Source organism: Heteronotia binoei, chromosome 2 (assembly GCF_032191835.1).
Source record: "Heteronotia binoei isolate CCM8104 ecotype False Entrance Well chromosome 2, APGP_CSIRO_Hbin_v1, whole genome shotgun sequence".
Classification (NCBI taxonomy): domain Eukaryota; kingdom Metazoa; phylum Chordata; class Lepidosauria; order Squamata; family Gekkonidae; genus Heteronotia; species Heteronotia binoei.
Window position 1 is genome coordinate 157,697,929 of NC_083224.1, and position 23,035 is coordinate 157,720,963.

Below are 23,035 nucleotides of genomic sequence, written 5' to 3' on the forward strand. Positions count from 1 at the left end.
TTACCTGTGAGGCAATGTGATTTACTTGTGATGACCTATTCACACATAAAAGTCATCACTTGATGATATGGTTCAAGTAATGAATATGAATGGCTGAAGCCTGGGCCACTATCTCAAGCATACATACTTAATGGGCTTGTTCACACATGCCCACTCATTTCTCATTTATTGACTGTATTTCCATGTATGAAATGAGTCATCACAGATACAGTATACTCAAACTGGTAAAATCTTGTCCAGATCTGGCATGTGAGGGAGCAGAGAAGTGTGATGAAATCATCAGTGCCCAGTAGAATGATACCAGTTATCAGATAACTACACACATATCATAAGCAACCACTTGGTAAACTAATCATCTATGTCCACATATTGTTGCAGCTCAATAGATTCTAAATTATTTAATAAAACTGTTATCTGGATTCTCTGAGATTGTATATCCTGAACAGTGCCAACAGTGAATTAAGGACCCTACATTGCCACAGTTTTTCCAACACATAGAGAACATGAGGTGTTCTATACCATCTTAATACAATTTTGATGTTCTGTTGTGATATGTTTATATATTTTGATGTCATCACAGGAGACCAGAGTGATTCCCATTGTGATGCCTATAAAGATAGCCCACAATCTTTATGCCATGCTTCAATGTATGATGGTAAGTTATTTTGTTCTAAATCCATAAGAATTCTGTATAATTTAGAGATCAAGTCTTTATCATATTTATATTTATTAGGACTTCAAAATTTATGAATGGGTGAGTTCAACAGTCTTTAACTTTAGGAGTATTCAAAAGATTTTGTAATTGTTAAGTATTCAAACCATGGGGATATGCTGTGTGTTTTCTTTTCTAGAGTGTTTTGTTTTTTGCTTGAATTATCCCTTGTTCAGTAATAGCAGGAAGTGTTGTAAATTTAATCTCCATGTCCAGAAAGATTTTGGATGTTTAGCTGGAAGGGACCACTCTTTGGCCAAAAAAATTTTAAACGCTGTATCTATTTCAAAAGACATCCAGAGGAGCAGAACTTCACTCTGAAATGTTGAAGAGTTGCCATTAAAGTTGTCATTGACTTAACTCCCAGACATTTTGTGGCTGGCTTTGCCTCCTGAAGCAGCCATTTTGTATTTGTCCCTACCAACTTGTCAGAATTCCAAAGGCTCAAAGAGGTCAAGAACCCCTAGTGTACAGCTTGATAAACAGTATCTGGAAGAATGGGCAAATTTCAAGTACTCCAGCTGGTCCAAACACTCAAGGGCAGTCCCATTGACAACTGTGCCACAACTGCTTCAGTGCATTCAAGTATTCAACTCCTCTGTTGATCATCAGCTACCGTGATGATCAACAGAGAAAGGATAACAATCAGGGCTGGCCTTGCCACTAAGCAAACTAGGTGATTGCATAGGGCACCAGCCTTCTGGGTGCACTGAATTGGGTGCCCCCCATGTGACTTGATGATGTCATCAGTGCAGGGGGGGTGCCAGAAGTTAGCCTTGCCTACGGTGCCTGACAGTCTAGGGCTGGCCCTGACAGCAATACTATTATGAGATACCTCAGCCTGCTTTTTTGTACAAAACAAAGTCAAGAAGCCACAAAAGTCACATTATAAAATGTTTATTATAAATTGATAGATTTATAGGTCTATAAAAAGTAAATGTCTGATTCGCTTTCTCCAAGTAACAGACCAAGCACACACAAAACACAGCCCTTTTTTAAACCACATAGCCATGGAGCTAGATCTGCATAGTCTCATGCAATCTTCCAGCACAGGAATACTTACCAGCAAAATGATCAGTATTTTCTAAGGACACTTGTGCAAGACAATGGACTGAGTATGGTTCACATACAGCTCAGGTCACCTTTGCAACACAAAGAAAATAGGCATCTTTCTAGATTACAGTAAAAAAGCAAGAGAGAATACAGGAAGTGACACCCACAGACAGGCAAATTCACAATGGCATGGAACATCTAGTTTTCTTCATTTTATTTTAAAAAAGAGAAAACATAAGTCTTTACCTAAGCAATTCTTTGGTTTGGTATCAAGTGCAAGAAGTAGAGGGTTCCTTAACATGACAAGATAAAAATCAATACAATCCAGGGGTCACTACCTATCTCAGCCCCACTGCAATGAACAAAACAAAGTGGGAGTTGTGTTGTATAGATTGCATCATCATGTTGAAAGAATGCCAGAGAGTATGTGTTGTACAACCACTCTCTGAAAACACATTGCAACCCAAAGTGCTACATTCTCTTGTAAACCACATTGTTTATGTGAGCACCTCAACCCAATCAAAAAGGTACTGAGAGATCCATATCAATCTGTTGAATTCTGGTGGTTTTAATGAGCTCAGTAAGGGTTCAATAATCTTGTTGCTAAAACAAAAGGGGAAGAGTCACAGAGAAAAAATATTTCACATAGCCATTTTTGGTTATCCTTTCAATGCCCACACAAATTAGTAACTGGAAATGTATTCCAATTTTGCTAATGTGCTGCTATTCCCAAAGTCAGTTCATTCTATCAAACCCCTCCATACAGGAACCTGATTGTGTCAAGGACAGCTTAGGTGAATTGGTCTGTACACAGGTGGAGCCAGCCACCATCTTTATGATCATGGTTAATGGACAAAAAGTGCAACCAAGATCACATAAATGATTCCCTGCATGTTTATTTGCAGCTGGCCCAGCCTTTGTCCATATAATTATGTATCTAAATATACAACTGCGTGGAGGAATCTGAAAGGGAGAACTAGCTGCTGGCACCTCTATCATTAAATGTACAATGTTTGCATGAAATTATACAAAAAAGTATCTGTACAACAGGCCCAGAAACAACAAGGTGAGTTTGTTCAACATGGTAGCTGGCCTCTAGAATGTCACTCCTCTAGAATGTGTGACCTACGCTGTGGTCTTTGGAAACTCAAAAGAGCAACAAACAGATCATGCACTCCAGTGCAATTTCATATGTTATCCCCACATGCAAGAAGTGTTTCAGAAAGTTAACAAGAATAGCTGATTATCAATGAAGGCATGACAGTTGCGTAAGGATCTACTTCAACACAGTGCTGAGAAGCATGGGATATACTTTTGGTGCTATGCACAAACACTATTATGGACATTCAGCAGACACTCATTCATAGGTAACTGAAATATGCTTTAAAACTGAGAATCCATTCAATAATGTACATACATTAAAGAGTTTGCAAAACACATGCAGGAAAGGTCTCTTCAACATGATCTTCTCTTTTTATACCAAAGGTCATGGCTCAATTTACATCTAACCAAAATTAACAGTTCAATGGCTTGATGGGAATATTCTTTATTGCCAATTTCAATGTACTTGGTCTTTCTAACTCAACAACTCAGCAATTTGATTCTGAGTGTTAAGGAGGAGTTTTTAAATTATCACTGAGTCTCTGGCACACTATTTTAAAAAGCACAGTTTTGTTTTGTTTTTAAAGAGGACATCCCTGACATGCAAAAAACCAGCAAAGTAGTATCGTTGCTATCCCTCTTACTCCAGTTCAACCTCCCACATAATCAGCCCTTTATGCAGGCATTCCCACCAAGACAGTGAACATATAATGCATAACCCACTAAATAAAAGGAGGAGAGTTTTATCCTGAGACTGCAATTTGCCCAAAGGCCTGCTTTCCCTTTGAATTGATCATTTGTGGTGCACTCCTTCCACTAATTTAAATGGAATTTAGGCCACATATTCACATGCACCAGAGAGACATGATTATGAGGTGGCAGATTGTTTGAAGCAACAGAGTGAACGAACCACCTCAGATTAATTACTTTTCAAAACTCCTCTAGTTGAATAATTCCTTTAAGTGGAAAGCTAGCACAGCAGGCTACACCCCCTTTTTAAAACTTGCAGATAGTTTTTACACAAGGTAACATCAAAAAATGCTCCATGAAGTATTAAGTGATACTAGGGCCCATTCAAACACCATAGGTCACCCAACTTCTTCTGCTGCATATGTGATCTACATGTCAGTCGTGATTATTTCAGGATGATCAAATGGCCCATCTGTGCAAGTTTCAATACAATGGCTGGGAACTAGGCAAACAGCACTCCTGCCCAAGTCTCACTCATTTCCTGAGGGCATCAAGTAGCAGCTTTCTTGTTAGATGTTGCTAAAAATTTTCATCTTATAAACCCATAAAAGTGTTGCAGGAACTTCACTGCATCATCCCATTTCTTTCTTGTACTCTTCTTCCAAGCCTTGTTTTTAAAAGGATACCAAACATTTTTCTCATCCTTATTTCAAAATCATTTTTCTGTTGCAGGATGCACATGCAAAGAATGCCAAGGTGAGACAACCCACAGAAAGGGCAAATGTATGCCTTAACACATTACCCTACTTCTCACTTCTAAATACATTTTATTCCAATCAAATGTGAGGAGGGAGTGAAAAAAGAGAGATGATTTTTTTTGAAGATTTTCCATTCTGCCAATGAACTAGCAATGCTTTTTTTCTTTGATTGTTAAGATTCGGAAACTGGCTCACAGCTGTTTTAGGAAGGTGGAATTTTTCCTTCCATCAAGAGAAGACCAGGAATCCCACAGCATATTTGCACAGAAGACTGGTCTCTGATTGCAAACATGAATAAATTTGAAGTTGATAAAGTTGTCTGGTGTCCATATTTCATGATAAGCTCTCACTTTGTTCCTTTCTTGCTTTCATGCTATCCCTAAATTCTCTTTCATCTTTTCATACACCACATAACTGATGCTGACAGCAGGAAGCACCTTCATGAAATTAGGAGCTATGCCCCTATAAAGTCCAAAGACGCCTTCCTTAGCAATTATCCTTTGGAAAAGACCAACCATGTTCAGCTGAGGGCCTCCTTCCACCATAGCTATGGCAAAAAGGGGAGGGGGAGAGAGAATGAAAACAGTAAAGACATTTTAATCAAAGGCAGTGAAACTACATGCTCAACTAAACATCAGAATCTATTCTAACACCTAAGCCCTGTTGTACATGGACTGTACCACTTCATGCTAAAGATTCAAGATTGCATTTATTTATCCATTCATTCACTTTTTATCTCTCTCTTTATCCAAGGAGCTTAAGGGAATTTATATGGTTCTTCCCCCCTCCCCATCTCACAACCACCTTGTGAGATACATTTGGCTGAGCATGTGTGACTGGGTCAAGGTCAACTAATGAGCTTTGTTAGAGGAAACCCTGGCTCTCCTCTGATTTAAGAGCAGAACTACAGCCATCTTCATTCTTCCTGTTACTCCTTTTACTCTGCTCTTCCCAGTGAGTCAGACTGGAATGTGGAAAGCCTACCAGTTGCTTGAGTTCACAGGGGAAGCTGTAATTGTGGTCAGGATCCTTAGCATGGTGCATAACTCACTAGCCCAGGACTCAGAATTTCTGTGAGAATCACAGAGATAGAAAGAGGACAAGGGGGCCTTGGTTGTTTTAACAAGAAGTGCCAGAAGTAACTAAAGCAAATGGAGGATCCATCCAGGGAATAGGAACAAACCTAGTCTGAGGTGACATAGGCCAATCTTAGGGGGAAAGGGCAAAAAATACAGAAAAAGGAGTACGAATAAAGTAGCCCCAACCCTGAGGTCCCTCTTTCCTTTGCTGTTACAGCACTTCTCTAGGTATGCAGTGTTGTGTGCATGTGTGTGTGTGTGAGTAAAATCCAAGTTTTTACTTTGTCTCTGCCTTCACAGCACAATAGATCTCCTTTTTCACTTATGTATGTACGTGAATGACATCTCTCACCTTCTCAAAAGCAGATAAGACTCCCAGATGACTCTCAGAGGTTTGCCTTGATCAGCCCAGGAACAGGAAGTTGGCTGGCTCAAGTTAGCCTTTTGAACCTAACACCTTCATGGAAAATTAGGGATCTAAACAAGCACATGCTGGTTCTCTGAATTAAATGCCTCTCCATATGAAACAAAAGCTATTTAAAGACCCTCCTCCTGGACATCTGGTTTTCTGGTACAGTTAATTCTTGTTTTTATATTGAAGCATTTAAATCATACAATCTGTCAATTGTAATTTGAAATCATCCCACCCAGAAGCAGGGTCACCATCTCATAAACTCTGCAACAGTTAGGCCTTCATCTGGAGCACTTTAAAGGGGCAGTGTAATTCTGACAAATTAGGTGGATCAACTACTGACGGAGTAATCAAGGAGAGCGTCTACTATCTGAAATGCAAGGCAAGTGGGACTAAACCCTTGAATGGTCTTGGAAGGTAGGAAGGACCTTGCTTATTCATTCAAAAAGAGGGGGGTTATTGACCTCTCCCAAAACACCTTGACTCACCTTGAGCTTGCATTCGAGTTCGGATAAGGGCAAGAGGGTAACTGGCCAACTGGCCGCAGGTACTGGACATAGTACCGCATCCCAGCAACACAAGAACACCAGGGTTGGCAGAGTCTGTTGCATACTTTTCTAGCCACATCTTCTTCAAAGCCTGCCGAGAAAATACTGCTGCATTTAGTCAAGCTATACTTCAAAACCATAAAGGAGTCTTACTGCGCTTTGAGTACTAACAGATTTATTGCAACATTAGTGTCTGTGGACTAGAACTCACTTCATCAGATGCATAGTATTCTTAAAAGCAATGTGGACATTCCAGGCAATGTAACTACCAAGTGGTCTGTACACAACCATGCATTCCAAAAAATGTACTTTACATTTTCAGAAAAGGGGAGGTAATTTTCGCTCTTTCCATTGCAGAGCCCCTCTCTGCTCCTATGCAATTCTGAAGGTCCACAATAAGCCCCCAGAATAAATTTCAGAAAGCTTAGCAGGAAGGCACAACTGGCAAAAATTGCTTTCCCCAGTTCCTAATAAATTAAGTTCCCTCAACTTTCATACTGGACATAGGCCAGTATTAACATAATTTATAGGTGCACATTTAGTACAAGTCACACAGATGTTACTGTGACTTTAAAAAAAAAACCCCACGAATACTAATAATGGAATTCCATCCAGAATACCAAATGACAACAGATTTGCCATTAGCTGTTACAAGAAATTAAACATGGTGGCACCAGATATTTTTGCATCACATCCCATAATAATATTGCTCAAAACACTTCATACACATTACTTCATTCTAATGGGTTAGCCATGCAAGTTAGTTACAGTAAAACTAAGTTAAGGAGTCTTATCATCCCTTAAATACTAATAGATACAATATAAAATAAGCTTTCATGGACTGAGGGAAACACTAAACATGATGGTGTCCAAAGGTCCTCCCCATGGATGCTGTTGCTGTTTTAAAGTAATTTAAAAATGCTGCAAGGGCCTGATCCTGTCTGGGCCTGCAGCACAGCTGGCTGAGGCACTTGTTTCACATACACACACATTCATACACAGGCGTTCCTTTATTACGTGCCAAAATAGCCATGGAGGGCATTTCCGCTCTTGAAAAGGTAGAGGAGGAACAACAGCATCTCATCCCACTGCACGGCAAGCACAACATTTTAAAATTACTTTAGAATGGTTGCAGCATCCACAGGTTGCTTCAAGGCCAGACTAGATCCACATCTAGTCTGGCCTTAAAGCTCACTTCAAGTGAAGTGAAAAATCAATATGCAGATTATATGGCCAAAGACAAAAGGAGAAAAAGAACTGCAAATTACTTAAAAAGTCATAAAACATAAGAGGCATAATCTGTGACATTTCTATGCAAAACTGGAGTATACAATGAATTGGATTCACTAGTAGAATTCATGGGTGTTAGCATAGCAAATTGTCCCCCACTTTTCTCTTTCATTTCTGAGGATCAGAAGAAACTTGCAGGAAAAATACACCACAAGACAGAGGATTGCAGCAAATAAGGGAAAACAGAGTAAAAATGTCCTGTTAATACAAGTTGCAAGTGGAAGAGGGGAAAAGGCATTTTCACTTCATGTCTCCCTTGTCGCTGTACCTCCCCTAAAAAGGACTTTCAGGAGAAATGGCAGGGAGCTAGGTGAAGAGTAAGGAGGGAAAAAATTGGCTCCACCAAAACCTACCATGAACTCTTCTTGTAGATCCAGCCCACTATAAACACAGTGACCATTCTCTATGGGCATTTAACCCATTTTATCTATTTAAGAAATTTAATGTTTGTAATGGTTCAGAAAGCTACGTCACTTTAAGCTTTGACTGATGTAGTTACACCTATGGATAAGCTTTAAATTCAGTAATGACAGATTCATTCAACATTTAATAGCCAGGGAAACAGACCAGGCCTACAACTAATGCAGATGCCAACTCCATCCCCACATGCACTCAGGCTATGATTTTACAGGAACTAACATATTAGTCCACAATTTACATAGCATAAACAGGTCTGAGTCTCTCTGTCTCTCAAAAACAATGGACACAAATTTAACAAACAGTGACAACATTCAAATACCTGCAGAGAACATTTTGTTCTTTCAGGACACACATGAGAAATGAGTCAAAATTGATCAATATGTATATCAATTAGGCCTTTCATAGATATGTTGTTACTTTGGAGCTAAGACTAGGAATTACAGGTATATATCTTGACACAGCTCTCCAGTTTGGTAACATCCCTTTGCACACATAATCCTGGTAATCCTTAGAATAGCTCTGTTTTACAGACTGGCGAGACAGGCTGGGAAACCGTGGTTTGCCCCAAGCAGCTGGGTATCACTTGAAATTAGCACCATTTGAATCACCTCTGCATCTAACACATAATATAGGTTCAACCAGGACCTAACATGTCCTGAGGCATCTTCCATTCCCAAAACTCTTTTTTACTTTTTTTTATTTGTAACATATAGCCTAACAAACAGTTCAGGAAAACTCAAAAGCTCATACACTGTTATTGTGTCATTTGGTCAGTCCTAATATAAAAGGGTATTGTGTGGATTATGCTCTGGGATTTGTTCATGGCTGCTTAATAAAATAACTGAGGTGAGACTTGAACCAGTCATTTCTATACACAGGTCACACTTTTAGCAACCATACTGCACAACAGCAGCTCATAAATATTTTTATCACCGTCTGCCTGCAACATCAGCACAATTTCATTTCAAAACACTGCACTGGTGCTGCAGCAGTCACTTAAATGCACTTCTCACACATTGACAAAACATGGTGTTTGAACCTGGGTGATCTCAGGCTCAGCTGCTTCTAAGGTGGATGTAGAAATCCCAGGCCAATTTCCTTCTTAGCCATGAAGCTCACTAGATGCTCTTCGTCAAGCCACTCTCTCTCTGTCAAGCCTACCTTGCAGGGCTGTTGACACTAAAATGATGCTCCTCAAATGAAAGGCGGGATGTAAATGAGATAAACAGAGAAATTATGATTCACGTTATCAGGGATGCATATTAACTGAAGTTGATTTTTTTCTCTGTGGCTGCCATGCTCTGATGCTGGAGCTAAAGCCAGGATGAACTATGACAGTTCCTGACAACAATGGCTAGTGAGCAAGCAAAAAAGTCTGTCTACTAAACTTACTAGCAATGCTGCTGCCAGCAAACTCAACTCACCTCATAAACAGCAAGGTCTATGCCAGCATAGGGAATGATGCCCAAAATGTTGGGAATATAACCTTTGTAAAAAGCCTTCACACCTTCTCTCCTTAAAATCTTCTTAGCACAGTCAAACATGCCAGCATATTGTCCTGTTTTGCCCACAGCCAATCTGGTCTTTAATACCTAAAGGTTGAAAAAATATTTGAATACATTATGTTTCTAACCAAATGTTCTCATCAAAATTCTGCACTAGCCTATAATTTTCTGAAATCTTTGGTTGTTAGGAGTCTGAAGGTCTCCAACAGATGTCCAAATGAGACACTGGGGGAGGGAGAGAACTTGAGACAGAGAAACACAATCCATGCCAGCAGCCATTTGATTACCATTCATAATGTAGCTTTCATATGGCACTTCATGCAGACAAGCAGTTCTGCAAGATGGCCACATTAAACACTGGTAATCCAATGGTGGGCCTAGTGCCATATTATCCTATATTGCTAAAAACCCTGTGAGAATCATCAAATGAACCCCACTCCCCAAAAAATCTGCATATACTAGAGCAGACTGAAAGCAAATACAGCATTCCAGCATAGAGGAATGTGAGTCCTACAGTAATTTGGTACAGCTCGCAATCCTAAGGTTACACCCTTCTATTAATGTCAGTGGACTTAGAAAGGTGTAACTTTGCCTAGAAATGCACAGCAGTCATAGAAATAGGCACTACTGAACACAGTGGGACTTGTTTCTACGTCAACATGCATAGGATTTCACTGCAACAGTATCAGACACATTTTGTCCCTTATGTCCCATCATGATGCTCCAGAAGAGCAAAGATACATCAGGCCCAAACTTTGTGATTTTGTGGATGTTTATTAAATATTGCATTCCCTCTCCCCTTCTCCTATTTTAAGTCTACTGTGATTCTAGGCCACCTCCACATCATGAGGCAGAATGGGCAAAAGACTGAGAACAAAATATAGTTAACAGCCCCTCAAAAAAAAAAATAGGCCCTTATAGAAGGGGAACCGAGATATTTGGGGGGATTACCTTAACACTACAGAAAGCAGCATGAGAACGCCGAAGTGACAGTGTTAGCAGGACTCTGTGGGAGCAACCCAGATTCTGAAAAGAAATACCTACTTCCCTCTCTCCCCAGAGATAATAGCCTTATATTTCAATAGCCTGGATACAAATTATCAAATCTACCTTTTAGGTATCTAAAGATAGTGCAACTTCATTTAAAACAGGCTTCTTTTCCAAAGATACCTGAAAGCTACAACCTAAAGAAAATTCACTGAACCATTTTTTAAAATCACTAGTTACAGACCTACAGGAAAGACAATTGCCTGCAGTGTCTTTTATTGGGTCCTGTTTTGCCCCCTGCCTCCTCTCACTTCATTGCCAAGGGATTACTGCCACAGCTTATTTTTCCATCATTCTCAGAAATAAAATATAATGAGCTACTTTCTACTGGGTCAGACTAATGGGTGACCTAGTCCACTATGGTGTACTTTAATTGGCAGCAGTCTCCAGAGGCAGAAGCAGAGATATTTCCCACCAATGGTACCCAAAGACTCTAGTTTTTAACTAGAAACACCATGGACTGGGACCTTTTGCATATAAAGCATGTACTTTACCACTGATAAAACAACTCTGTCATATCAACAGGCTTTAAAATAAAGACTAAATCATAGTCTGGGCCAGCATCAGCATCCCTCCCCACTGGGTCCACTGCTGTTGACACACATCCCAAAAGTGGGGAGAGGGGGGAATAAGCAGTGAGTAGACAGCAAACACACAAATGGAGAGCACAGACAGAAGAAAAAGGAACGGTAGTAAGAGGTGGGATGGAGGTGCACTGTGGCAGGCCAACACATCAGAATGGCAGAGAGCCAGGCCCCTGCTTGCCCCCACACACACACATTTACCCCTGCTCTTGCTACTCTCATGTGTCAGCCTACCACTATGCACTTGTCCTGCTCACTGGAACCACCCCTGATTGTAGCTACACATGCTGTTTGCCCTTGACACTACAGTAACTCAAAGTAAAAACCAATGCTGAGCACATTTGCCGTCTGATTACTGGAAAGAGAATACACAACAGGGCTTCTTTGAGAACACAGCAGGTTCCTCAGCACTTACCTCCATGGGATAAATAGAAGTCTGAGCAGTTGCACCAGCCAGTGAACCAGATATAAATCTTTCCACAGTTCCTACCTTCCCATTTTCATTAAGAAACATTTTCTTATACTGCATATTCAGGATGCACAAAAAGAAAGAAAGAAAGAAAGAGTCATTTCTTCACACTATCCCTAACTGTCAGCAGAACTGTTTTGCAAACTGCCCAGTGAAGCTGCTGTTGGCTTCATTGTTAAAATCACATTACTTATGTTGTTACATGCAGATTTCACAATGGAATCAACAGGAGCTCCACTGGATGGTTGGCAAAAAATACAAAAAAACAGCAGGCAAGAGAGGCTAAAGCTGTTTATCCCTGCTTGCTTTGCCACAAGCAGAAAAGAGCTGAGGCGTGTATAGGAAATACAGAACTCCCAATGCACATCTGATGAAAACTCCTTATGTTGTTCTCCACAAACAGGAGGCCTTTGTAAAGTACAGATGGTATCTACTCCACTATCTTCATTATATCTTGATTGTTCTGCAGCTAGAACCCTTCATTTATGAGTGCTTGTTCTGAAAAAAATGAGGAAGTACAGTAGGACTGTTTGGATAATAGAAATAAATCAAATGTCATTCTTGTGTCTTTCAAGCTGAGAGTTTATCAAAGCCATCAAAACTATTGCCAATACGGGCATTAAAATCACCTAATAAATTCAGTTGTGCCTTGGGATATAAGTATCTTCAAGTTCACATATATAATTTTCCAAGTCTAGCCAGCAATTCTCATAGCAGTAAAGTGAAGAATAAGGAGGAATATAAACATTTACTGCCAAAATAGTCTGTTCCTTAAATTTCAAAAGGCAAGCCATTGCTAGAGATGTCAAAGAAGGGAGAGATGTCACATCACAATTCAGTGAAGTTGAAATCAAACACACCAGACCACCACTAGGGCGACCTTTAGCAACTGAAGGTGTGGCATTAAGTGAGAAGTTAAGAAACCCATTTAGCATCAGTTTTGATGTTAACCAGGACTCTTGGAGAAAGATTATATCATATGCTCTTATAAATTGCAGAAACATAGGGTCCTGAATTTTGTTGAATCAGCCTGACATTGGATAAATTTCAATGAAAATTCAGCCTAAATTTTATCATAATTTATATAATTCTATTATTGTATTGAATGGTTTATTTTATTTTATTTGTCTGGTTTTTGGTTGCTATGGCATTTTGTTGCTAATGCAATAAAGATTGACTTGACTTGAAAAAAAAAAGGCCAGAAACCAAAAGGCATGCACCACAAGCCTTTCTGAAGCTGAGCAAAGAGAAAAGGCTGATGGTTAAGCCAGCAGTTGAGTAGCTGGTATGTGTCTGTCACAGCACCTGCAAAACAAGGAAGAACTTGGGCTTACACTGTGGCTGAGAGAACCACTGCAAGTCCTCTTTCCCCCGCCAGGTTTTTCCCTTAGCCTCAGTGTATTTCAAAAGCAGCACTGGATAGGGGATTGGAAGAGACTGATGGTGCGTTTACACTACACTAGATAATGTGTTTTACATCCAGATTTTTACTATTCTTATACAGTAAAAATCTGGATGTAAAACACATGACTCTGGAAGCCTAGACCAAGGAACTTGGCCTTCAGGATGTAATCACTTCCTTTCGACCATTCAAACATTACAGTGCCTCGTATCTTCAGCCGTTTCCTGCCCTCTTCAGCATGAATGCCTTTTACAGCCGACAAACTATATTGTGTGAAAGATGTAACTTTCTTTTTAAAAATAGTTTTTACAAGAACATTCAAGGCAGCATGGTACATTAGACAAAATGCTGCACTTAGAAGCCTGGATATAAATCCCTTCTCGGTCACAAAGCTCACTGGGTTCACCCCAGGTAGGTCACTTTCTCTTAGCCTTACCTACCTCATATGCTTGTGTCAGGGATTACACACGCTTATCTAGTGTGTACCTTCCTGAGCTCCTTTGAAAGAACAGCAGAATATAAATGCAATTTTAAAAAAAGTTTTATTGCTTTAGGTTTCTGAAGTCTCTAAGTCTACAGAACAGTGTAAAAAAAAGAAACAGAGCTGAAAGTTCTATCTCAGAAAGACACTTTCTCTTAAAGGAAGGCTAGGCTTTTAATAGGTTATTTAAAGATGATTATGAGGTAAATATAACTCTGAAGTCCTTGGTGAAGCCCTTGTTATCGCAGCACAATGAACTCAGGCCTTAGAAGAATCCTGTATACACCTGGCTTACCAAGCATGCTTTACATGGGCTGCTACCATACAAAATCCAAATGAAAGTAAAACTGAAGTTATGATCTCCCAAAACACCACACACGTAGCAGATTTATCATTTCAGTAATATCTGAACTGCTCCCAGCTTTGTCTTAAAAAACAGATGCACAAGTCCAATTGACAAAAGTAACTTCACACATTTTATATCATTTTGTTTGTTTACAGCTGGATTCTCTCCATTTAATGTTTAACTGCCTTGATTTAACGTCTTACCTGTTCATAGGCCCAGAACTTTATAGCTGTTTCAGGTGCAATTTTAACAACATTGACACCATTTCCCCTCCAAAGAGAACGTACGCCTCCTTCTTTCACCATCTGCTGCAAGCCACCTGCTATGTTCATTTTTGACTTGGAGCCATGAACCTATATTTATCACAGAAAGAGAAAATCAAATATAATTTCTGGATGTACACAGAAAGAATAATTAGCAACAGAGCTTCACTGTGTTAAACACAGGAATAAGTCATCAAGCCCTTCATGAAAAAAAAAGGCAGAGCCATTCCAAGATCTCCAACGGACACTACTTTCTCAAGGCACAACTAAGGAAATTGAGGGAGGGGATGGCAGCACCAGCTCTGTGTATGTTGTGAGTTAAGTCTGCAAGTTGCATGGTGCTCTCACCGAGCTTTTACAAACATGCATGTGTCTAGAGTAATCCTTTTTCCTCTCCCTAAAAGAAAAATCAACAATAGTTATCTCATTCCATCTCCATTTCTTTAAATCTCTCAAGCCGCACACTTTCCAGGTAACTCTTTGGCCTATTGCAGAACTAACTAAACACAATCTTAAACATGGATGCACCGACCCAAGCTGCATTGGAAAAAAAGGAAAGGAAAGGTCCCCTGTGCAAGCACCAGTCGTTTTCGACTCTGGGGTAATGTTGCTTTCACAACATTTTCACGGTAGACTTTTTACGGGGTTTGCCATTGCCTTCCTCGGTCATCTACACTTTCCTCCCAGCAAGCTGAGTACTCAATTTATTGACCTCAGAATGATGAAAGGCTGAGTCAACCTCGAGCTGGCTACCTGAAAACCCAGCTACCGCCGGGGATCAAACTCAGGTCATGAGCAGAGCTTGGGACTGCAGTACTGAAGCTTTAACACTCTGCGCCACAGGGCATTATATTAGCAAGAATACCAAAAAGATGGGGAAAATGAGCATGCTTTCAAAAACCTGGCATTTAAGTATTAGAGCACAATCATTAAAATGTGCTCTGGATATTACAATTCTCCTATGCATGATTTTTTAGCAGCTGACTGCTCTCTACAGTGCCAAATGCCTTTATTTTCCATTATTTATAATAAGCAAATGCACCAATTAAATAGTTTTTAATCAAATAAAGCAAGAAACCAAGTACTTGCTCATTACAATTACAGAGTTTAAATTCTTGGAGAACTGCAGTAAAATGGATCAAATAAACTAATACTACATACTAAAGCCTAACCCCCAAACTATGAGATCCTTTAATAGAGATATTTCTGTATTACATAACTAACACTCTTCTGGCTTCTTTGTATGCCACATTTTCTTAATTAGCACCGCCATCAGGCTGTCTAAAAATAGACGCCTATAAGTAAGTTTTTTGCTTACAGAGCTCCTCTCAAAAGCCTCCAACATGCCGTGATTTAATTTTATCTCTTGGAAGGAGCAGGGAGGGATTTAAGCCAGGAACTGTGCCACTAAATTCACAAGGCCTTCGGTTATATTCCTTAGATCACAGCCCTGTGGCAAACTTCTGAAAAGGGCTCTCAAACCAATTTGTGATATGGAACTGGGATCTGCTGTTCAAAACGATACAATCCTGTTGTGCATGTCTAAAATACCTCTGTAGAGGCCAGGGGCTAGAACTTCAGGACAACCCACCTGCATCATGACTTTAAGTCGGTCTAGTGGTGCTGTGCCTGTTCGAGATACAGCTCCAGCAACTCCCCCAGATAAAAGTTGTCTCCACCACTGGCCAGTCTTTTTCTCCTCTTCAGTGAACTCATCTGGGATAGTTAAACTATCCCCTATATCCAACACCTGTTTAGATACAAAAAGGGGTCAAAAGAAGAAGAGATAAATCTGTTCCATTCAACCATCTTTCAACAGAAAGCCCTCACTGTCATAAAATTCAAATGAAGGAAATTTATAAAGCTCTAGAACACCCATACACACCAGTTTGACTGTATCTGAAACAATGCTATCCAAAACATACCATTTCAAAAACTGCACCATCATCATTAAAAATGATGACAAATTCCCGTCTTGAGTGTGGCCGTAACAAAGACATTATACCGAGAGATACAAAGCTTTTCCAGAGTGCTAAAATACAAATGGTTATAAAGTACTGTTAGCCTTTCCTCTAGGTAGGGATTATCTAGATTAACCTCTAGACAACTTCCTAAAGGGATTATGAATCACAAAGTATTTTTATCTTGAGTTGTTGTTATGCTACTTTTAAAAAATGAAATAGCTAATGAAATTAATGTTATTGTGAAACATAATTATTATTCCAGCTCTTTTTCTCTCTTCTAACAGAAGCTGAATTATGTAAATATTGTTTCTTAGTATTTTACTTGTATAAGGATTTCTATGTGATTGGGCAGTTTTCACAGCAACCACACCTTACATATTACATCATTTCCCTAGAGAAGAGGAAATCACCTGTTAAGCACCTCAACTAGAAGAGAGAAGAGAAGACTAGATTTATATGTTACCCTTCACTCAGAGTGGTTTACAATCTCCTTTCCCTTCCCCTCCCCACAAAAGACACAACAGGTGGGGCTGTGAGAGCTCTTTTGAGAACTGCTCTTGAGAGAGCAGCTCTGAGAGAACTTGTGACTGACCCAAGGTCACACCAGCAGAGCTGCATGTGGAGGAGGGGGGAATCAAACCTACTTCTTCCAGATTAGAGTCTGCCCTCTTAACCACTACACCAAGTTGGCTCTTAGTTAGAAGTCAATTAGTAACCTGCCTACCATAACAGTGCAATCCTAAACATATACCCATGAAATCAATGAGTTTAGCAGCCTGTAATTCTGTTTAGAATTGTATTTTAAAAACACTTAAAGATGTCAGTTTCAATCTGTTAGGTGCTGTTCAATATCACTTGAGGAATCACAAAGCATGCTAAACTCAAAACAGAAATCAAATGTGATTTTTTTAAAAAAAAGAAATACTCAGATATAACATTCCGCTTCCTATGGTTGCAGTTCTCTACCCATGAGGTTACTTCCCAAAGATTTATAGCCTGTTGCCATGGGAAGACTCCCCATCATCTTCAAAATATATTTTTACTCAGGGAGGAATCTGAAAGCCAACTCTTATGTTCATTGTAGTTAGGGATAAAGGAAACAAATGCTTATTCCCCTCCTCCCCCCGCTGACAGCTAAGAAAACACCAACATGCAGAGGAGAGCAGAACCCTGTTTTCTTTCCTATCTCCATACAAGCTGGCAGAACTGAGGGACACTTTGTATGAATGGAAGGCTTGTGATCACCTCCCATATCTTCCTTTCAGCGCAGATTGCTTATGCTCTGTATTTGCATAAGGGCACTGAAAGCATACAGAGATATCCCATTCATTTTAATTTTATTTTAATCTGGCTAAGCACATGCAAGTTGCAGAGATGCTCTATTTAATCAATGGGAATCCAATGAACCAATTTGAAATGTCTGTGCACAGGCACTCTACGCACAGTTGGCTGGATACCATTAGTGGTACAATGGGCAATTTACACACAGGGACTTCAGGTGGTGACCAGCTGATAGCTTCAGCAACCAAGAAAGTTAGCTCAAAGCAGGTAACAACAGATGAATTAACCTGAAGAAGATAATCAGCTCCACATAAAAGACTGAAGTGATGGAGGACATACCTCTTACAGGTGGTGGCTGAGAAGGTCCAGACTCAGTATAAAGAGATAAATGAGAACCTATTTCACAAGGAGATCCAAGCTGTTTCCCACAAGGCCCCATACTACAAGGCCCCATACTAGTTTCTTTATACTAGAACTGGGATTGTTTAAAAAATTCAGTCTTCTATAAAGTGCTAATTATCTTCTTCAGTAGAATTCTTGTTTCTTATTTTTTTCCATCTTGTTGTATCAGCCACACACAGGCACAGCCCTCCCTTTGATGGTTACCAGTTGCCTAGGTTACCAGCTGGTTGCCATCTGCAGTCTTCTATATATTGCATGCTGCAGTTTTTATACAGTATTCTTAAAAATTCATGTGCTACCAGCAAATCCCAGGGAGGATGTGGAAACCATGAACAGCTGCCAGGAGGCAGTTGTGTAATGGGAGAGGGTTAACAAACTGAAACTTAATCCTGACAAAACACAGGTGCTACTGGGATATTACCCAGGAAATGGGTTATCCCCTTCTGGATGGGGTTGAACTCCCCTTGAAGAAGCAGGATCATAGCTTGGGAATGCTCTGGAACCTGGGCCTCCTGTTGGATGAACAGGTGGCAATGGTAGCCAGGGGTGCCTTTTGCCAGCTTCAGCTGGTGAGCAAGCTGTGGCCCTTCCTAGATAGAAAAGATCTTGCTACTGTGATGCATACTGCCTTGAAGACTGTCCATTATTAAATGGAGTGGGTCACAGGGACCACATATCATTCCAGTCTTGTTCCACCCATGCTGGCTTCCTTTTTACTTCTGAGCTCAATCAAGGTCCTGGTATTTAAAATCCTGTACAGCCTGGGACCTTAAGAACCACCTTCTCCCATACAAACCAACCTGCTCAGCCATCCTCAGAAGCCCTACTTCAGTTGTCCTGCCATCTCAGGCTAGACAGTTGGCAACCCAAGAAAGTGCCTTCTCCATCATGGCACCAAAACTTTGGAGCACCATTGCCAGGGAGATTAATTCACCAACAGGTGAACACCTTTGTGCTTTGTCTGGCATAGTCCTAATAACGGTACTGGCCCTCCTTCTAGTACTCGGTGTTTATGTGTTTAAAATGAATGGATTAATTTTAACTGTATTTTTAATTATTTTAATGTTTTTATGTTGGCTACCTTGTGGACTCTGATTGGGTGGAAAGGTGGCATGAAAATGTTTTGAATAAATATATTCAAATTTCTTCACACAGTCATCCTTACAGCCCTGATCACAATATTAAGGATGAAAGAAAGGTGGGAAACCAAATATGTGACTTACGGAAGGGCAATTATTCAACTCATGGTTTAAGTAAATCCTGAAGCCAACACTTCCCAGTTCATAGCACATTACTTTAAGCCTTATGCTAATAGTAATGCTGTTTCTTCCCATTCTATCTGCTTAACCCTAGAAGACTAGTTCATTGAGGAAATATTCATATTCAAAGTGATCTAGGTGATTTTAGCAACTCTGCTGATTATGAGTGGCTGTGGATACACCACAGCAAAGTCAGCCTACTGCAAAATCAATGCGGGGTGGGGAGGGCTGTGACAGTGGAAAAATCTCTCTGCTTTGCATGCAAAAGGTCCCAGATTCAATCCCTGGCATCTGCAGTGAAAAGAACCATGAAAGAACTGTGAAAGACCTCAACCTGAAACCCAGGAGACCTGCTGCCAGTCTGAGTAGACAATACTGTTCTTGATGGACCAATGGTCTGATTCAGTGCAAGGCATTTTCATGAAGCAAGCTTATGTTATTGCTTCACAATATTTTTAATGCAATTAATCTAAACTGCCATATGAACACAAGCCACTTGGAACCATATGATAGCCAAGACATTGAAGAGGTAAAATACTAGCCTTGGGGAGTAAGCATGAAATTTGGAGGAGGGGTATTTATCAAATGGCAAAGGTGACCATTTTTGTGGTATCAAATAGATTGATATTAAGCTCACTTATACCATGAACTAGTTGCACGTTCACAAACACAAGGGTAAAAATCCAGATTTTTTTTTCTCTTCCACTATGGGTAATAAGAGGACTGCCATCATTGACAACTTAACTGGCCCTTTGAGAGTAGATTTATTAGGATCACAGTTCCCTTTCACCACAACTAAACTCCATCCAGAGGACTACTTAAATTCAAAGATCAGGGCTTGGGATGGGGGGGATTGGAGGGGCACTGTCATGGAATTGTTTTGATTTCCCTTTCCCTAAGATCTTTTAAGTTTATTTCAGCTGTGAAGTGAGCAGTCACCAAACAAAACAGACTATACGTCAGGGTGGAACTCAAAGGAGAACTGTAGAGTTCCTGCCTGCCAAGAAGCAGTTCCTTCTCACAAGGTCAAGGGGAGATGGCCAGAGGAGGAAGAGAAGCTTCTCAGTCTGTGACTCAGTTCTCCTAAAATTGGGGATGCAGTACTCCCACCCTGATGCCAAAATGGCTAACAAGGTGGAGGGAGAAGAACTGAGAAATTAATAAATACACCATCAGCCCACAATTTATACCACAACCACACATGTACTGCCCCTTTAACTGGGCTGCCCCCCTTCAAAGTTTAAATGGTTTAAAATGGTTTAAGGAGGGATTTACTTTGATCGCAATCCCCACATGAAAAATAATTAAAGCTGTGAAGAAGCAGCCCTTTAGAAACATTAAAGGAACTGAAAGCCAGTTTGGTGTACTGATTAAGTGTGTGGACTCTTATCTGGGAGAACTGGGTTTGATTCCCCACTCCTCCACTTGCAGCTGCTGGAATGGCCTTGGGTCAGTCATAGCTCTGGCAGAACTGTCCTTGAAAGGGCAGCTCCTGGGAGAGCTCTCTCAGCTCCACCTACCTCACAGGGTGTCTGTTGTGGAGGGAAGAAGATAAAAGAGATTGTAAGCCACTCTGAGACTCTGATTCAGAGAGAAGGGCAGGGTATAAATCTGTGGTCTTCTGAATGAATGAATGAAGGGCAAGGGTAAGCAGGCACATGATGGCGCCTACCACCTGCCCCTCAAATGGACTGTTAGGTGAAGAGAAGCAAATGGCAAGCTGCTTGCTCCCCTCCATTCTCTAGGTAAAGAGGATCACGGGGCCTGTGTCTGTGCTCTTGTCCTCATGCTACTAGGATCAGGTAACACGGTGTGCAGGTACAGGCCTCTTTCAGTTTTATTGGGAAGGGGAAATGTCCCTTTCTGGGGTTTAATTTGAAACCCCATATTTTTGTACATACCTCGAGATGCCCTGGGTAAGCAGAAACCTCTCTCATGGCTGTGGCTGATCCCGTTTTGCTGCCTTAAGAATCTGCTAAGGGTCTAGTTTATTTATGGGCTGGGAGCCCCTGAGGAATCATAGGAAGGGATGATCCATGCTCCCCATCCTCTTCTAGGAACCTGAGCACTCTCAGGGGATTGAGCAGGCTAATTCTCCCTCCCCCTCCTTCTCCCCCTTTAACTGACTCTCAACTGCTGTCAATATTCCGTTGCTCTTGGAGCACATTTTGGTCCTTGTGAGACCACTGGGCAGGGAGAGGCAGTCTTTTTCTTTTGGCTATTTTCAAAACCATATGTTGCTGTATATGTGGAGCTCTCTGGATCTGTAGTTATCTGACCAGTGGCTTGCCTGGTTTTGCTGCTTCCTAGCAGACATGGAAGCCAGCTACAACTACTAATGTGACAAGCAGGGGCCCACAACAAAAAAGGAAAAGGAAAGGAAAGGTCCCCTGTGCAAGTACCAGTCATTTCCGACTCTGGGGTGACGTTGCTTTCAAAACGCTTTCACGGCAGACTTTTTATGGGGTGGTTTGCCATTGCCTTCCCAGTCATCAACACTTTCCCCCCAGCAAGCTGGGTACTCATTTTACCAACCTCGGAAGGATGGAAGGCTGAGTCAACCTTGAGCCGGCTACCTGAACCAGCTTTCGCTGGGATCGAACTCAGGTTGTGAGCAGAGGGCTCTGACTGCAGTACTGCAGCTTTACCATTCTGCGCCACGGGGCTTTTACCCCACAACAAAAGCTTGAGGGAATTTAAAGAACTTTTTAAAAAAGTACCGGTAATTATCTCATTCCATCTCCATTAATTTATTTAAATCTCTCCTAAAGCTGCAACATTTCCAGGTAACTCTTTGGCCTATTCCAGAACTAACTAAATACAATCTTAAACATGGATGCACCAACCCAAGCTGCATTGGAAAAAAAGGAAAGGAAAGGTCCCCTGTGCAAGCACCAGTCGTTTTCGACTCTGGGGTGACGTTGCTTTCACAACATTTTCATGACAGACTTTTTACGGGGTGGTTTGCCATTGCCTTCCCCTGTGATCTACACTCTCCTCCCAGCAAGCTGGGTACTCATTTTACCAACCTCAGAAGGATGGAAGGCTGAGTCAACTTTACATATGTTTAAACTCCACTTAATTAAATTGACTCTCTTTTAAGAATGCACAGGATTATGACAGAACTGCCTTCTTAAATCTCAGACTTCAATTTAGCATTGTTAAAGGGTCAGGAAGCAACCCTTTATCCATGCTGTTTTGTGAGATGGGGAATAGTAAGAAGCTTTCTCATCACCTTTGTGAGAAGAATTTCCCTCTAGGATTGCTGACCTGAGTATCAAGGTCTAGGAAAACAGCCATCAAGCCAAGATAATCAGCTAAGAAGTTTAGAAAAGATATTTCACCATTGGATTGCTTCTCTTGGGAAGATGAAGCTCTGTTTTCTCTTTCTAACCTACCCAACATCCAAAAGCAGCTCTATGGGGAAAACATCCTTCCCAAACTGTTAAGCTAAGCAAGGACATTTCTAAAAGCTGGTGTCTTCTTAAATCCCCATGTTCAAGGAGGACACATTCACTGCACACTCCTTGTGGCTACCATGAGGATTTTCAAATACATGCATGATAGAGGTTATATGATACATGATAGAGGTTTACAAGATTGTGCATGGGATAGGAAAGGTAGAGAAAGAGGTACTTTTCTCCCTTTCTCACAATACAAGAGCTTGTGAACACTCGAAATTGCTGAGCAGTCGGGTTAGAACAGATAAAAGGAACTACTTCATTCAAAGGATGATTAACACATGAAATTCACTGCCACAGGAGGTGCTGGCAGCTACAAGCATAGACAGCTTCAAGAGAGGATTGGATAAACATATGGAGCAGAGGTCCTTCAGTGGCTATTAGCCACAGCATATGGGCGGAACTCTGTCTGGGGCAGTGATGTTCTGTATTCTTGGTGCTGGTGGGAGGGGGAGGAACAGTGGGAGGTCTTCTAGTGTCCTGGCCCCTTCTGATGGACCTCCTGATG

At 40.8% G+C, this 23,035-nt stretch overlaps 1 protein-coding gene across 2 annotated transcripts in view; it reads right to left on the reverse strand.

Annotated features, from left to right (window-relative positions):
- Nucleotides 1–1,593: 1,593 nt before the first annotated feature.
- Nucleotides 1,594–23,035, reverse strand: part of SLC25A24 (solute carrier family 25 member 24) — a 36,860-nt gene continuing 15,418 nt past the window's right edge. For both annotated transcript variants that reach the window (XM_060232309.1, XM_060232310.1), the window contains exons 5-10: nucleotides 15,752–15,910; nucleotides 14,101–14,250; nucleotides 11,615–11,722; nucleotides 9,488–9,655; nucleotides 6,294–6,444; nucleotides 1,594–4,861 (exon numbers count right to left, since the gene is read on the reverse strand). In XM_060232309.1, the coding sequence (XP_060088292.1) occupies nucleotides 4,683–4,861; nucleotides 6,294–6,444; nucleotides 9,488–9,655; nucleotides 11,615–11,722; nucleotides 14,101–14,250; nucleotides 15,752–15,910 (915 nt within the window). In that variant the 3' untranslated portion in view covers nucleotides 1,594–4,682. The remainder of the gene's footprint in view (nucleotides 4,862–6,293; nucleotides 6,445–9,487; nucleotides 9,656–11,614; nucleotides 11,723–14,100; nucleotides 14,251–15,751; nucleotides 15,911–23,035) is intronic.